We start from the raw sequence: 17,359 nt of genomic DNA, 5'->3' as shown, positions 1-17,359 counted from the left end.
CTGCATAATGGAGGTCTTAACATTGACAGCCTCTGCTCAAACAGATCCAAACAGAACTGTTGATGCCCAGGCCGGCATCCCCTGGAGAACCTAGCTGTTTGCTTGAAAGCTCAGGGCCCAGAGGCCTGACGGTGGCTGGATTTGGGAAGTCCATGGCTCAGTCAGACAGAAGCGGCACTTGCTACCTCACATTCTTGTGGATTCTCTAATGGAGTCTACAAGCATCTCTATACAGACCATCACCCACACTGCACAGGCAGGGAAGTTGAGGCTTAGTGACATAAGGTAACTTGCCGTGGTCATGTGGTTTCTTAGCAGCAGAACCAAGACTCAAAACCAACTCTTTTAACTAAGGTTCAAATCCACACATTCTTTCCACTTTCTCCTCTGCCCCCACATTACCCTCCCAGGGCCTCTGGGGCTATAAATAGTGGGGGAGGCTGGGATTTTGTGGGCGAGGTCAGCCAGGCCTTTAGCACAAGGAGACACTAACATCTCCCAGCCGAGCCTAGCTTGGGCCCTGCTCCCCGCCAGGTCTCAATAGAACTCAGGCCCAGACAGGCCCCAGCTTATCACTAGCTTCACTCTCTGGGTTATATTTAGCCCTGGACCTCAAAGAGAAAGGTGTGGGCCAGCCCCTGAGACAGTGCACACCCCCCAGCCACTGTGCGCAGAGGGTGTCCGCCCTGGCCTCTTCAGACGCTGCTGCGAGCCGCCGCCAGCGAGAGGCACACACTCCATCCTGAGGGCCTGCGGGATCTTGTCTGTCTTGCTCGTTGGGGGACCATGGCAGCCTCTAGAACACTCTGCTTCTGTGTGGCTGTTGCTTAATAATTCTTTGTTGAGCAAACAAATCGATGATCCTAGTTCAAGTTCTAGATAGCTGGACATCAAGCACAGGCACACGAATTCCCAGAGGAATGCCTTAGAAAACCAAATGCATTTCATGCTATTAAATACAGTCAACTTTATTCAAGGAATGGATGTGAGTTTTCACCCTCCTTCTCCCCCTCTTCTCTTCCCTCCTCCAGATAGGGCATTAAGGCTGCAGGGGGCAGGGGGACACGGGAGGGACGTCAAATCCTGGGGGCCAGCCCGGGTGTCCCAAGTGACTGCCACCCCAGTGCGTGAGGGCTCTCGGCGTCCCTGCAGGTGTCCCGATGACAGGCTCCCTCCTGGTCCTCTGCTCAGCCCAGCACACCAGCCCCTGCAGACACTCCCGGGGCTGTCTCCATCTCTCCTGCTTTGCACCTGATGCAGGCTGGGGCCAGAGCTCAGGAGTGCGTCCAGACCCTGACAGCAGAGTTCAGAGGGCAGAAGCTGGCAGCTCTCAGACCTCACAAAAATGGAAAGAGCCGTTTTTTCAAAATATAGAGGACTGTAGCAAGAAAGAGGGCCAGCGCAAGGAAAATGAGAAGTTTGTCTGTCAGCTCTCGGCGATTATATTTTGTGATGAGCTTCCGTCCCAACTGGATGGTCCCTGACATGGATTTGAATTCTTCATTTGCATCCAGGATAGTCCGTGAAGAATTAACTGAAACAAAAGAGGGAGGGAGCATGACTCAGAAACTGTATGGCACCACACCCAGAGGCCTCGCTGGCTGGGCTCCCGGTGTAACACTGCGCTTGGGAGCAAGGTCCCCTGAGCCAGGACAAAAGATGTGAAGACAGGCAACACAGAGGAGCAAGAACAAGGACAGGGCGAGGAGAGGCCTGGGCTCCACCCAGCTCAGAGGGGGGTGTGGTTTGCTTACACACACTGTCATGGGGCCGTAACTAGCAGTCCTCCCAACGTGGACACCAACAGGGAAAAGGGCAGAGAACGGCTCCTTTCCTCACCACCAACCTCCACTTTCTGAAGGAGGCAGGCGCTGCTGAGAAGGACCGGTGGTCACGAAACTAACCCAGGTGACCGTGGACAGGCGCTGTGAGGTCTCTGTGGGGTCAGGACTCTGCACTCGCGAGGTGCACCCTGCCAGGACACCTGCTGGTCAGATCTGCTCTTTGCAGATCCATTGCCTGTGAAAGAGCTGGGGTGTCCTGGGCCCTGCCACACGGCCTCATACAAGCCAGTCCTTCAGTCCGGGGACACTGGCTACAGTGTTAAACACATGATGCCCATGCTCCAGCCCCCTGGGAAACCTACAAAGAGGCACGTGTCCCTTAAGGTTCACTGTGCCCACGCATCAAACGAGCTGGAGTGCCGGTTACTGGGCCTGACGCCTGGGGAAGAAGGCTTACCTGGCAAGATTCCTCTATAAAGCCTAACAGGGCATCATCAGAATATCCCCGGAGTGAAGGGCTGTCAAGTGAGAAGGCCGGGTGTGAAGAACAGCACGTGAGATGCTTCCATATACGTAACAAAGGAGGGGATCACTAACACCTGTTTGTACCATGCATGCTGGAGAGTCTCAGAAGGTTATGAGAGAAAGTGGGAGCAGTGGGCGCCTCTGGGGAGCAGGCCTGGAGGTCGGGGCAGGGGGAGGTCTGAAGGCAGAGCTGTTCCCGCCTGTGCCGTCCAGGGTGGTGCAGCCAGTGCTGACCGCAACAAGTCACGCGGCCCCCGAGGGAGTCAAACATGCCCCATCCAAACCACGACGTCCCTGTAGGCAGATACCCACATGATTTCAGAGATTCAGTATGGAAAAAGAGAGATGTAAAATCTCTCATAATAATTTTCACTATGAATTGCATATTGAAATAGTTAAATATATTATCACAATCAATTTCATACCTTTGTTTTTACTTTTTTTAATGTGCCTAATGAAAATTTTAAGCATGTGGCTTCCATGATGTTTCTAGGGGACAGTGCTGACCTGGAGGGCTCTTCGCTTGACTATGTCATTTATTTTACCTTTTTACAAAATTACAAGTTAGTAAGCAAATAAATTACCAGAGGAAGTAGAGCAGTAGCCTGAAAAACACAGAGGGGTACAAACACACACTCAGATAACAAAAGTCCCTCTCAGTCCTCTCTCCACGCCTCCCGCCATGCTGAAAACCTAAGTAAGACTCTCTGAAGTAAAAATCTAACTGGCTTTTCCTTTTAAGCTTTCTTTATAGAGAACTTTAACCATCACAAAAGCAGACAGAAGAGAATCATGAAATGCCAAGTGCCATTGCCCATACCCAAGAACCATCAACTCCCTGGTAATCCTGTCCCCTCATAACCCCCATACAATTCTGGCCCCCCTACAATTTTGCAGCAAATTCCAGACATCATATCCTTAACGGGCTTTAAAAAAAACACACAAACACACACACAAAGAACTGCAGTCCTAATAGATTTTTAAATCAAGCTGAATTTATGAGTCATAAGGCAAGGATTAATAACCATTCTTCTTTCTTCAATGGCCATCTCGCCTCTAATGTGTGCTCCCAAAACAACCCTCAACACCCCAGAAACCACCAGGATCTGTGTCCCCTTTTGAGCACGTAAATATATGGTCAGTTTCTGACCTGCATGCTGGGGTGGGTGCCTGTTACTCACACCAGAGCAGAAAAGCCCTGGACTCCAAGGCCAGGCCGGCTCCTCCTGCTCACATTCTCCTCGGGCCATGGCCCCAGCACACACTCAGAGGAGGTGACCGGCTGGTTCTGAGCCTATAAATGCCCAGATAAGTTTCAAACACAGGCAGTGACCTCGGGGACAAGCTCCTTGATTTTCTTTTTGCTTCTGCCTATTAGGATAGTGCACTGGAAACAAACAAAAAAAAGAGTGGTTCAAAATTGTAGATAATTTTTAGGGGTGATGCGGGTATTATAGTTTTTTGTTTCTTGTTTCAAAAGTCTATCTTTTAGAAAGATATATGGGAGTATTTATACGGATGATGTCTGAGATTTGCTTCAAAGTAATCAAGATGGGGGCAGAGTGAGGACAGAGTTGAAAGACTGGCCAGGAGCTGACCACTGCTGAAGCTGGGTGATGGTTCCTGGGACTCACGAACCAGGCTCTCTACTTTCATACTGTGTGAAGCCTCCAAAGCAATCTCAGAGTAAACGCTCTTCCTCTGTTTTCCTATAGGGAGGATCCTGGGCAGATAAGGAAGCCATGCTGGGAAAGCTGCTGGGGAGAATCAGATGATCTCAAGAAGCTCAGCCTCTGACTGTGTCTTTCCAAAGGAGCTCCCAGGACTTCCCTGGTCGTCCAGTGGGGAAGACCCCACGTGTCCAGTGCAAGGGGCATGAGTTTGATCCCCAGTAGGGAAACTAGGGTCCCGCATGGTACACAGCGCAGCCAAGAAGTAAAAATACATATATAAATATATAAATAAAAGGAGCTCACAGTAAAAGCAACATTGGGGAGTACAACTGTAAGCTGACATCCTAGTAGACCAACCAGCTGGCGGCCAATAACCAATCATCTCTCTGCCTGGCCAGAAGGGTCCCCAGAGCCTGAGATGAAAGACAGACTCCCAAGCCCCCACCCCCCCCCGCCCCGAAGCCTGTTGGCACCCACTCTCCAGGAGAGTCCTTCCGAACATATTGATGGGGTGTGTGGATCTCTCAGGGCAACTATAAAAACCAAAACGGGAAATGAGAGCAGTGCATCCCAACTGGGTAAGACCAAGCTGTCACAGAAGTGAGAAGCCACACAGATCAGTAAGGCGGGGCAGGCATGGGCAGAGGCCGAGGAGCCCAGGGGTGAGAGGCCTGGAGCCCGGCGGCAGCCTGCCACCGCAGGCCTGGCCTGACTTTACCCAGTGTCTGCATGGCTTCCTCGCTCTGCTGGACCTGCTGGGACATCATCCTGCTGATCCCCATGAGGCTCTCTGTGATGGCGCTGGACGTCTGGGCCAGGCTCTCTTTGGCAGTTTTCCTAGAAGTACAGAGTGGGAGGAGGAATGTCAACAAAAGCCCAGCTGAAGAAAGCCCCGGATTCAAACAAGATCCCACATTTTAATCTATCAAATCAGTACGTATTTTTTCAATGGTCATACTTAATGGTGGCAAAGCACTTCTTCCGATGGCTCAGTGGTGAAGAATCCACCTGCCAGGCAGGAGACTCGGGAGAAGAGGGTTCGATCCCTGGGTTGAGAAGGTCCCCTCAAGGAGGAAATGGCAACCCACTCTGGTATTCTTGCTTGGGAAATTCCATGGACAGAGGAGTCTGGCAGGCTATAGTCCATGGGTTCACAAAGAGCCTGACATGACTGAGCAGCTCAGCACACATGCGATGGTGGCAAGGGTGTGCCGAGAGCACGTACTTGAAGACGGCTGGTAGGAACATCCACTGGTGCCACCTTCTGAGAGCCAACTGGCGATATGTATTAGGAGTCTTAGCAATGTTCGTGCCTTTGACCCAATAATCTCATCCCTGGGAATCTCTCCAAAGGAAATACACAGAATATGGACAAAGCTTTATGTACTGACATGTGCCCTGGTGTGTTGTTCATAATACTGACATAACTAGACATATACACACACACAAGCAGGGGATTAGTTAATATAAGGGAATACTATGTACTATGAAAATTTTGTTTAAAGAGCTTTTTAAAAAAACAGGTACGTCTTTGTGCAATAATACTAAGTGAAGAATAGGAGACTACATTTAACATTCAGTTCAGTTCAGTTGCTCAGTTGTGTCCCACTCTTTGTGACCTCAAGAACTGCAGCACACCAGACTTCCCTGTCCACCACCAACTCCGGGAGCTTGCTCAAACTCAATCTCCATTGAGTTGGTGATGCCATCCAACCATCTCATCTTCTGTTGTCCCTTTCTCCTCCTGCCTTCAACCTTTGTCAGCATCAGGGTCTTTTCAAATGAGTCAGTTCTTCGCATCAGGTGGCTAAAGTATTGGAGCTTCAGCTTCAGCGTCAGTCCTTCCAATGAATATTCAGGACTAATTTCCTTTAGGATTGACTGGTTGGATCTCTTTGCAATCCAAGGGACTCTCAAGAGTTCTCCAACATCACCGTTCAAAAGCATCAATTCTTCAGTGCTCAGCCTTCTTTATGGCACAACTCTCACATCCATACACGACTACTGGAAAAATCATAGCTTTGACTATATACACCTTTATCAGCAAAGTAATGTCTCTGCTTTTTAATATGTCTTCCAAGCATCTTTTAACTTCATGGCTGCAGCCACCATCTACAGTGATTCTGGAGCCCAAGAAAATAAAGAGTCTATCACAGTTTCCATTGTTTCCCCATCTATTTGCCATGAAGTGATGGGACCAGATAATGTATGGTACCATACTGACTGAATAAATAAAAAATATGGAAGAAAAAATAATGAAAGGAGGCAATATATCAAAATAGTTGTGAACAGCACAATTCATACTTTCACTTTGTGATTCACATTTTAATTTTACCAATTTACTAAAAATAAGAATGCATTTCTTGGGACTTCCCTGGTGGTCCAGTGGCTAAGACTCTGCGCTCCCAAGGCAGGGGGCCGAGGTTCAATCCCTGATCAGGGATCTAGATCCCACATGCTTTGGCAAAGACCTGGTGCAGCTAAATAAATAAATTTGTTAAAAAAAAAAAAAGAATATATTTCTTTTATACTTAAAAAAATTACTTATAAAATATCAATTTTATGCTAAAAACAAGAGAGGGTTCTCCACAGTAGGTTTTGCACCTTGCTAACTGCTGTCTATTCTGTCATCAAAACCCAGAAAGATAAGAAGATACATACCTCTGCCGGAATAGGTCTCCTCCCTGGAGAAGTTCTGCTTTCTCTAGGTTGTCGATAGCAATTTTGCAAGTGAGGTTAGCCTTCCTCCATGAGGTCTGATTGCTGGAATTACAAAGGCCGTGTGTGAGTTTCTCTTGATGCCAACAGGCTATCCATCAGTTCAAGTCACAGCAGTCTTCCTTCCAGCCAGGCAGTGATGTGGAGGCCACCTGTGTGTAGCCCAGAGTCCATCACCCGTCCCAACACTTCCTCTTCTTGGTTGCCCCGGAAGCTGTTTCCATTCTCCTACCACCCATAACAGTCCCTCTCCCCCAGGGCAGGCTGAGGGAGAAGCCTGGTCATAGCATCCCTGTATTTACAGCCTGCAATGGCTCCACTTCAGGGGAACATCCAAACTCCCCAGCTGGGTGCATGCGGCCCTGTTCAAAGCTATCTCCTACACATTACTGTTCTGCCCACAGCGTGGCTTGGTTCTGCTCCTGGAGAACCATGCCTCATTCATCTTTGTATCACCAGTACCCAGGACAACAGTTATTGACCCAGTAGCTACTCAATCAATACAGGCAGTAGGAAGTAGAAAAATCAGTATAAGACAGTTTTCTTCAATATTTCTTCAAGGTTTGCTGTTCTTTACACCAGTGGTCCCCAAACTTTTTGGCACCAGGGTCTGGTTTCATGGAAGACAATTTTTACATGGATCAGTGGGGGAGGAGGGTAGCTATGGGATGATTCAAGTGCATTATATTTACTGTGCCCTTTGCTTCTATTTTGGGGCAATCTCAGGATACTCCGCCTTGACTTTAGGGTTAGGGTTCGCGGTCTTGCGAGAATCGAATGCTGCCACTTCCAGGACAGGAAGCAGAGCTCAGATAGTAATGCAAGAGTTGGAGGACGGCTGTAAATAAAGATGAAACTTTGTTCGGTTGCCCACCACTCACCTCACACTGTGTGGCCTGGTTCCTAACAGGTCGTGGACTGGTACTGGCCCGTGGCCCAAGTGTTGGAGATGCCTGCTTTACAAACCACAGACCAATCGTGGACAACACAAACACATTGTACTAGCAGGGCCCAGTCTGACACAATTTATTCACATTTTGTACCTGATCTTTGTGACAACTCAAAGCAGTGAACGGTTTCCTGAAGTCAGAGTGGGGGGGTCTTTGTTTCTCGTGTGTGTGTAAAACGTTTTATTGACGTACAGTTGATACACAATGCTGTGTTAATTCCTGCTGAAAAGCAGGGTCTCAGTTGCACATGTGTTCTTTTTCACACTTTTTCCATTCTGGTTTATCACAGGATAGCGAATATAGTACCCTGCGCTGTACAGTAGGACCTTGCTGCTTATCCATCTTATATATACTAGTTTGCATCTGCTAATCCCAAACTTTCAGTCCTTCTCTCCCCCACTTACCCTCCTCCTTGGCCACCACAGATCTGTTCTGTGACTAAGTCTGTGTCTATTTCACAGATACGGTCACTGTCATATTTTAGATCCCACATATCATATGGCATTAGTCTTTCTCTTTCTCACTTATTTGCTAGGATGATAATCTCTAGGTCCATCCATGTTGCTGCAAATGGCATTATTTCAATGTTTTTTATGGCTGAGTAGTATCCTGTTATACATATATACCACATCTTCTTTATCCATTCATCTACTGATGGACATTTAGGTTGCACACGTGCCTTGGCTACTGTGAATAATGCTGTTATTCACTTGAACACAGAGGTACGTGCATCTTCTTGAATTATAGTTTTGTCTGGATATATACCCAAGAGTGGGACTGCTGGATCATATGGTAACTCTGTTTTTAGCTTTTTGAGAAACCTCCATACTGTTGTCCATAGTGGCTGCACCAACTTACACTGGAGTGAGACCCTTGTTGATGGACTACGCAAGAGTTAACTGGGCTCCTCAGAGAAGCAAACTCATGCGCTAGAGCTCCTACACAGCTGGCTCAAATCAAATGTGCTAACCTCCGGGATATTTAAAAAGGCAAACGAGAGTCCACGAACTGGTAGGCTGGCATTTTGAATAGCACCTCTAGGCTGAAAATGTTCAAACGAGCTCTCTGATGCCTGACCAGCATCTATGATGCTGGCTCACACGTGAATTAATTATATTTGTAACTGTTTACAAGGGCGTTCTGCTGATCCCCGCAATGCAGAGATGAGTGAGCAACAGTACCTGCCCTCAGGGACTCATATTTACTGGGGAGAAAGACAAACAAAAATATTTACTGTAAGTGTGATGAGCACCATAACCCAGGTGAGCACCAGCACTGTTTCAACATGCAAATACCAAAGCATTAACTTACCGCTTTCTCTCCTCTGCCCGGGAACTAGACACCCTGAACGGCCACACTCAACTTTAAACCCATGCTGAGGTGGTTTTGCTGGTGTAACTTGATAGATTTTACACAAGGAGGCCTCGTCACTCAGTCTTTATAATTGAGCCCCCATGGTGGCGAGGGAAACAAAAACTATCAGGAGCCAAAGATCACTGGTCGCCACTCACACACCCCTCCCTCCTCACAAGAGCCTCCACCGTGCCCGTGTCTTTGTCAGTCTCTGTCCTCCTGACATCTGGGCATTATACACAGAGCTGCTGTCAGCACAGACGATGCTGGAGCATCACTCAGATCAGAAACACAGCTGTGGACAGAGACAGCTGTGACAAAGTTAGACCAGTTAACACCACGAAGAGAAAACCGACGAGGATGGGTCCAGGACAGGGACTTCAAGAGAGAAGGATCTAGAAAAGCTGGTGGGGACCTCCAACATCTCTGCAGTAACAATCCTCTTTATGACTGTTGTGTGGACATCAAATGTGAAGGGGCAGGCACTGTGTCATGCTGTCAGACGGCTTTGCTGGAATAGTCCCCTAATTCAATACCAAGAGATAGCATATACTTCAATTATATTATCAAGGATTAGCCTACAGCTGCAATGAAAACTTCAATTCTATTTAACATAAGCTTATTTACATTGCTTTGTCTCATTTTTTTTTTAAGATAAAGTCCTATTCAAAACTTTCTAAGTTTTGGTCTGTCTTAAGTAGGTTCACCTTCAGTGGACTTTTTCTGCTATCAATTCTCTTTAGATTAAAAAGGACCTTATATTACAAAAGCAATGATTTTTCTGCTTTTTAAAAAATACCGCATAATGTTAAACATGCTTTTGTAAACTATGCACGGTCCCACCTACCCAACAGCCCCTGCTGACCCCCAGCTTTGGCAGGTTTACTAGGCAAAATCAGGCCCAAGCCTCCCCGGGAGCAAGCGGCCCAGCGGAGGCCACCGGCAGGAGGCCAGGCCCCACCCACCTGAGCATCTGCTTTTTGTGATTCTCCACTTCTTGGAGCAGAACTTGCTTCTCTGACTCTTTGTCTTGCTCTTTAGCCGACTGCTCAAGCTCCTTTGGGAGGAAATCAGCTCTACGTTAAAACGGTTTTGAAAGGTAACGAAAAACTGGAAAGCGCTTCTATCAGTTATGCAAGCACCTGAACATCCTCCTAGAACAGAAGACTCAGGAATGCTGCTTCACACACAACAAACATCCTTCCACACAGACAGCTGTGTAAAAGGGAGGAAAGGACCATCCTCAAACCTCAAAATGAGAAAGGAACTAAGAGTCAGAGCAGTCTTCCTGTGAGGGGCGTGAGGCTGCCCTGGAGCGGGAGAGGTGTTCCTGTAATCTAGGATGTGCCTGAAAGGAAAAGGGAAGAAACTACAATAACATGGGAGCCTCCTGATCCCCCTCTGGGATATGATGGAAACAGCACACTGCTATCTGTTTCTACATGTCCTCAATCCTGGTACACATTTCATCTTAGACTGAGTGGCAAACACGGTTTTCAAGTCCAGGTGGGGACAGAAAACGAAGCCTTGGCCACCTGAGGCTGGGAATTGGAACTGAGACCATTGCAAAGCCAGGACCACAAAGGGATACATATACCCTCAGTGAAAAGGTGAATGAGGAAAATCTCTGTCAACCTGCACAGAGAAATTGTGGAGGTTTTTTTGGGGGGGCCTGGCTAGAGGGATATAAATGTCTCCCCCGATTATAACCATGGAACTCCCCTCACAAGGATCGAGGGTCCAAGTTCACCCTCCCTGAGTGGTTCAAGAACCTCCGCAAGGATAAAAGAACATAAAAAGTGCTCCCAGACTTGTGGTAATCCCAGGAGACCTGGTAAAAGCAAATGCAAAAGCCTCTGAAGAGACTTATGTTCAACCCAGGTCGCACAAAAGCCCCATAGGTAAGGCCCTCTGAAAAGAAAGACGCAGAGCCCTAAACAAACACAAGGACACAACCATCCACCACAGTGAGGGACAGCAGATCTCACCTTCTTTTCGTCTAGAACTCTCTCTGGTTCTCTGTGACCAGAATTTCCATTTCCCCCACCTTGCCTCCCTCCCTCCCACACACCCATTCTTCCCCTCAGCGATGGTGCCCAATCTGTACCATCATGAGAGACATGCAGCGAACACCAGGAACAGTCCTGCTGTCATCGAGTTTACAGTCCATTAAAGAATCTAGATTTTAAACAAATCATTAACTTAATACATTTGCAAAACCTCTCCAATGCACATTCTTTTCTTTCCCCAGGCGCAGGGTCCCAGTTCCGCACTCACTCACCTGTATTCTGTGCCGCAGTTGCTGGAACTTCTCTTTCACTTTAGTGTTCAGTTCAGTAAGTGCACTTAATGGTCCTGAACAATCTCGAATATCCTAGGAGACATTGAAGAGATGAAGGGGCCTTTCTCAAGGCAATGAGAGGAAATGACACCCGCTGTACAATGAGAGAGTTGGCTTAGACCACAACTAAGTTGGAGCTATTGATTGTAATTTATCCTAATCTTTGCTGTTTACCTCTGTAACACAAGCAGAAGCATTATAATTTACATTTTTTTCATCCCTCTTTGGAATAAGTCTGAGCAAGTAACATAGAAGCATAAACAGAAAGACAACAGTGCGACTTCCCTGGTGGTACAGTAGACAGGAAATCTGATGCTGCAGAGCAACTAAGCCCGCACACCACAACTGCTGAGCGTGCCTGCTGCAACTGCTGAAGGCCTGTGGGTCCTAGAGCCTGTGCTCCGTAACAAGAGAAGCCACGGCAATTAGAAGCCCATGCACGGCAACAAAGAGTAGCCCCCACTTGCTACAATTAGTGAAAGCCCATGCGCAGCAACGAAGACTCAGTGCAACCAAAAATTTATTAATAAATAAGTTTTCAAAAACAGAAACGAACTAAGGAACTAATAAGTCTTGACGTTTAACAGATCACCACCCAGCCATTATAAAAGACTTAAGGCAGCTTGTATATCTGACAAGAATGAACACCTGAGAGAGTACTGTAACTTTAGGTCTTTCCAACTTAAAAAGGAGGATGCTAAATACTTGGCATATGACAAGATGAACCTCTTTAAGATTAACTGCTTGATCTAATTTTACAAGCCATTTATTAATATTATAAATCACACAGTTTACAGACATGTTCAAATGTAGATTTAGAATTTGTTTCTGGACATTCAGAATTACCAGGGCCAAGTAAAAAGCAGGCCCTAGAGCCAGACCATGTGGATTCAAATTCTGGTTGTAGCAATTTATCAGATGTATGATCCTGAAAAAGTTACCGAGGCTTCTGTGTCTCACTTTCCTCATCACATGACCCACTTCATGACCAGGTACCCACATAAAGGGCTTAGCAGGAGCTGCCACACTCTGAGGATGTGCTAAATCTAGCTATAATCAATTGTTCTCTTCAGGAGAAAGCGAATCTTAGAGAGTGCAAAATGGGGCTGAAGCAATTTAGATCACCTGAAAAGCCAATTTCATTTTTATGACTCCTAAATTTATTTTTCTAGAATTGGCCCAGATGTTTTGTAGTTTATACACGGGAAACGTGAAGTTCAAAAAGTTTAAATGTTTGTATCAAGTTGTTCTTGTTCTCTGGATTACTCATTAAATAACAGTTCCATGCAACATTTCACAAGCTATAAGTTTGCTTTATTTTGCACCTGATTTCCGTGGGGAGCTTACTTTCCTTTACCTTTTACCACAGCTAGATGCAGACTCTTACTCAGCATCTAAGGTTGAGTAACACTGCTGGAAATGAAAACGATCCGCCCAAAAGGAAGGTTTAAAACTCTTGGTTTCTTTTTGATAAACTAAAGGAACTATTTCTACGTTCCCAATTGCCAATTGGTTTATTGCACGTTCCCAATTGCCAATTGGTTTATTGCACTATTACGTTCTACCCTTAATTGGCTTAGGCAAAGGATCTCAATCGCCCCATCTGTTAAACGAAGTAGACGCCAAGAATTTTCTCTAGGATGACTTTCATTGTCCGCGTCCCAGTTTTGCTATTATCTGCTTTCTGCTCAGGCAGACTCCCCTTCCTCATTTACACAATCACAACGACGGTCTAGGTCACATTCATTTCACCCAGTACCTCTGTGCAAGGTGGCCTTTGGTGCCACGGGGCATCAGACCAGCAGGGGGCGAGGCTGATGGCCCACAGGACGCTACTAAAGGATGGGGAGGACGGGGTCAGAAGGCGGGGCCAGGCAGGACGACAGGTACGTTTTGAGACTGGCTGGGGATGGCGAGGTGACGGCCAGGGGTGTGTAGGGGAGGGGCCACACAGGGGAAGCCCAGTTAGGAGCGGAGGTGGAGGAGGCGGTGTCCTGGGAGAGGGCGAGCTAACGGCAGTCGGACGGAATACCAAGACCAACGATCAAGGGGACGGAGGGGACGGGGCCAAGGGGCGGGACAGTTGAGGGATAGTGGGCAGGGTGCTGGGCCAGTGGCCGCGGGGACTTGACCAAGTGGGGACAGCTCGGGAGTGAGACCGCTGAGCTCAAAGCCAGCTGAGCTTGGGTTTAGGGCTACTGGACCCTGGCGGGGTTCCTGGGCATTAGTACCTGGATAAGCGCCTTCACCTCCAGGTCGAATTTGACAATCTCTTGGTTACAGATACGGACGTGGACATCTTGGGCAGTCGCCATGTTGGAAATGCCGGCTACGGGAAGCCGCGGAGCCCAAGTTCCAACGCGTTTTCGCACCGGCTTCCTTCTTAGCCTCCGGGTCTTGCGGCAGCGCCCCCTAGAGACCGGCCTGAGGCGAGTGAGGGTGGTGGCGCCAAGTGGCGTGGCCTTTGCTTGACACGTGGGAAAAATCAGTCGGCCTCTTGGTGTGGACCTAGAAGAAAGAAAGGAGGGAATTGTTAGGAACGCTTGAACAGGGGCGTCTCCCCATGTTCTGCCATCAGTCATTCTAATGACTGCACATTTCTTGCACGGGGGCGGGGGCGGGGGAAGATTGGAAGAAAATTATCCATTGGGATATCTCTGGAAGGTGGAATTAAACTATTTTTTATACTCCTTTAAACTTTCTTGTATTTTTCATATTTTCTACAATGAATATAAGTTGTGGGGTGAAAGAAAAAAATAACAAATGTTATCACTACTTTTTTAAATGTATGAAATTCAAAGCAGTTTGCTAGGGTTAACAACTCCTGTCAGTTCAGCCCACGGTTGGAGGGATCTTTCTAAAATGCCCAACTGATCAAGTCACATTCCAACTTACACCCCTTCTCTGACTCCTGGCGTTTCCCTTTTGTGTGCAATTGGTTTTAATAAATGTACTTTGCTGGTGTAGTCTTGATGGATTAATGTAGTTTTTAATGGAAATGAAAGTTGCTTAGGCCTGTGACTCCATGGACTGTAACCTGCCAGGCTCCTCTGCCCGTGGAATTTTCCAGGAAAGAATACTGGGGTGGTAGCCATTTCCTTTTCCAGGCGGATCTTCCCGACCCAGGGATTGAGCCTGGGTCTCCCGCGTTGCAGGCAGATTCTTTACCGTCTTTAGAGCCACCAGGGAAGCCTTAAATTACTTAATGGAAATAATTAAGAGCAAACCCTCAACAGATGGAGACTCTTTCATTATATATATATATATTTTTTTAATTAACTAGTCCAAGTTTCTTAGCTGGACCTCAAGGGTATCAGTCACCCCACCAGCCTTGTCTCCTTCCTGGATTCTTCAAGCTCTTTTTGGATGTCTAGTCCTGGAGAGAACACCCTCCTGTGAAGTGTTCTTCACACCACTGCACCTAACAGACTGGCTGTGCCTTGCATCTTGGGCATCTGCCCTGGCTTGAATCCTGCGTGACCACCCACTTCACATCTCTGTGCTTCAGTCTCCTCAGAGGCTGACTGCCGGCGATCACAGCATCGACTGGGGGCCTAAACGAGGTAACACATGAAGAGCAGCAACACCATGTAGTAACGTGGTACATGGTGAGACTGCAATGCACGTGGCTGCTCTTACTGTGGTACTGCTATTTCCGAAGCACTTCCCTTGTGCCGGCCACCTAGTACTAAGCGCTGTGTGCGTATCCTTCTAATGTAACTCTCACACCAGCCCTGTGAGGTAGAATCTTCCGTGTCTTACAGATAAGGAGACAGGCACAGAGACTCTAATGACTTGCCCAGCCCAAATGGAATTGCTAGGCCAAAGGATAGATGCATTTTAAAATTTGGATACATGCTATCGAACTGCTTTTCATAGAGGTTTTATCAATTTACGCTCCCAGGAGCAATGCGGTACTAATGCTTGCTTTCTCAAGGCCTTGTACACATGGTACTTAATAAACACTAGGATTTTTGCCAATCTGATTAAGTGAAAAGTGCCATCTTTTAATTCTCATTTCTCTTATCATGAACTGAGAACTGTTTTCATTTATTTTACTATCTGCTCATTTTTCTCTTAGGTTTTTGTTGGTCTTTTTTATATTAGCTCCCAAAGCTCTTTATATACTAGGTGGATTTGCTCTGAGAGATGAGCGTTATCTTAGTCAATAGAATTTTGACTTGGCTTACGGTATTTTGGGCCTTAAAGAAGTTTTATTTGAATTTCTTTTTGCATTTAGATCTTTACCCATTTTGAAATATGTGTTGGCTTATGGTGTGAAATATAGAGCCAAGTTTACCTCCTCCAGAGAATTACCCAGTTGTTCCATCACTATTTTCTGAAAAATCCATCTTTTTCTCACAGGTTTCAGATGCTGTATTTATCATATAAATTCTTACATCTGAATTTACTTCTATACTTCCCATTATATTCTCTTGACCCATTCATTCATGCACCCAAATTACAGCTTTAATATTACAGCTTAATGTGCTTTAAGGATCACGCACCCCATTTTTTTTCTCCATGTGAACTTTAGTTGTATTTAATTGTATTGGTATGTCTCACTGGGATGGCACTAAATTGTTACTTTAACTTACAAAGACTGACAGCCTTATGCCACTGACTGCTCCTGTTCAACAACTTGGTCTATCTTTCCATTTGTTCAATTCTTCTTCTGTGTTGTTCGTAGTATTTTAATGTTTTCCATAGAGCCTGAACATTTCCTGTTAGGTTCATTCTTGGCACCATCTTAAGATTAAAACCCTTAAAAGAAACTGAGGTTGATGTTTTTCAAGTCACTCAAATGTTCTGGATTCTCAAGTAGAAGCTCCCTATTCAAGACAGTGAAGAAACCCAAAGTCTGCATGTAGTAGATGGGCCCACGTGATCTTGGGCCCCTTTCCCATCATGCTTCCTGCTGGAAATTCCTCAGCAACCAACGGTGGCCAACTGCATCTCCATGAGGCAGTTACAGAAGGAAACATAGCTCTTTTCTCCATGCTCCATCACACTCCCTTCTAATAAAGACGACTCAATGTTAAGCCCTTTAGCTAGAGACCATCTCTGAAGGACAAGCATACAATCTGGTGGCCTGCACGCCCCGTCACTTACTGCCAATGCTGCTTTGCTCTCATCACCGTTTCCTACTGATCCTGAGACTAGCTTTTGGCTACTACATCTACTAGTTTGGCTTTAATTCTTTCTGGTTTTCAAATCTTAAGCCCACTGTCTCCCTCCTACATAGAAAGCCATCCAAATACTGCCTGTGACTTGGCCTGGTCACTTACACAAGAGTATGCATGGCCTCTTGAGTGCTGCAAGCAAACTGCCGTTTGAATTAGAGTTCTTACCGTCGAAGTTGGGTCTGGGGTGACTCCACAGCAGTCTAGTCTGGGTCTAGACTGACTCTTCTGTAAAACGGACATGATCATCTACCTAACTGGGTCACAGAAAGCAGCAGGTGACTTCTCTGATGTAAAAGCACCTAGCAGGGGCTTAACAAATGCCACCCTAGCCTTCCAGGGCTTTCTAATGCTTTCTTCCTATTCTGAACCTTTCAGCTGGAACATAAAAGTAATTCCCAACTACTGTTTTTCTCTCTGGCTAAGGTGTTCTCCTGGTTCTGAAATCAGTGTGGGCAAGGAGGGACAACTGAACCACCCATTTCACTGCATGCTATCCACAGAAGGTTGTTTCCTAAGAGCTCTACTTGAAGGGCTCACCTCACCCAGCTCCTTCAAATTCCCAGACCTCGACAGAGGCTCCTGTGAGGTTAAGTCCTCAAGCAGAACCAGTCCATGAGAGGCTATGTCCACTCTGCTTCCTGACTGCCTCACTATCACTCAAATGAAGCAAAAAAGGTTTCTTCAAGGGGCCAGGGATATCATGAACACAGCCTGTCAGTTCTCTTAACATCCCCCACTGGATGTGGTACCAGTGTCCTTGCAGCAATGTCCTCTAGTGAGATGCCTAGAACCCTCTGCGTGTGTAAAGCTCTTGTGTTTTCTGCGGTCC

At 46.7% G+C, this 17,359-nt stretch overlaps 1 protein-coding gene across 1 annotated transcript; it reads right to left on the bottom strand.

Moving 5' to 3' along the window:
* Positions 1–947: 947 nt before the first annotated feature.
* BNIP1 (BCL2 interacting protein 1) lies at positions 948–13,886 on the bottom strand. Its single transcript, XM_043887587.1, has 6 exons — positions 13,576–13,886; positions 11,285–11,377; positions 9,969–10,060; positions 6,644–6,745; positions 4,701–4,819; positions 948–1,534 (listed from the first exon to the last, which is right to left on the bottom strand). The coding sequence occupies exons 1-6, from the start codon at positions 13,657–13,659 to the stop codon at positions 1,338–1,340; spliced, it is 687 nt and encodes a 228-aa protein (XP_043743522.1). The 5' UTR covers positions 13,660–13,886; the 3' UTR covers positions 948–1,337.
* Positions 13,887–17,359: the final 3,473 nt, after the last annotated feature.

Source organism: Cervus elaphus, chromosome 25, assembly GCF_910594005.1.
Source record: "Cervus elaphus chromosome 25, mCerEla1.1, whole genome shotgun sequence".
Taxonomy (NCBI): domain Eukaryota; kingdom Metazoa; phylum Chordata; class Mammalia; order Artiodactyla; family Cervidae; genus Cervus; species Cervus elaphus.
This window is presented reverse-complemented; position numbering and strand designations above follow the sequence as displayed.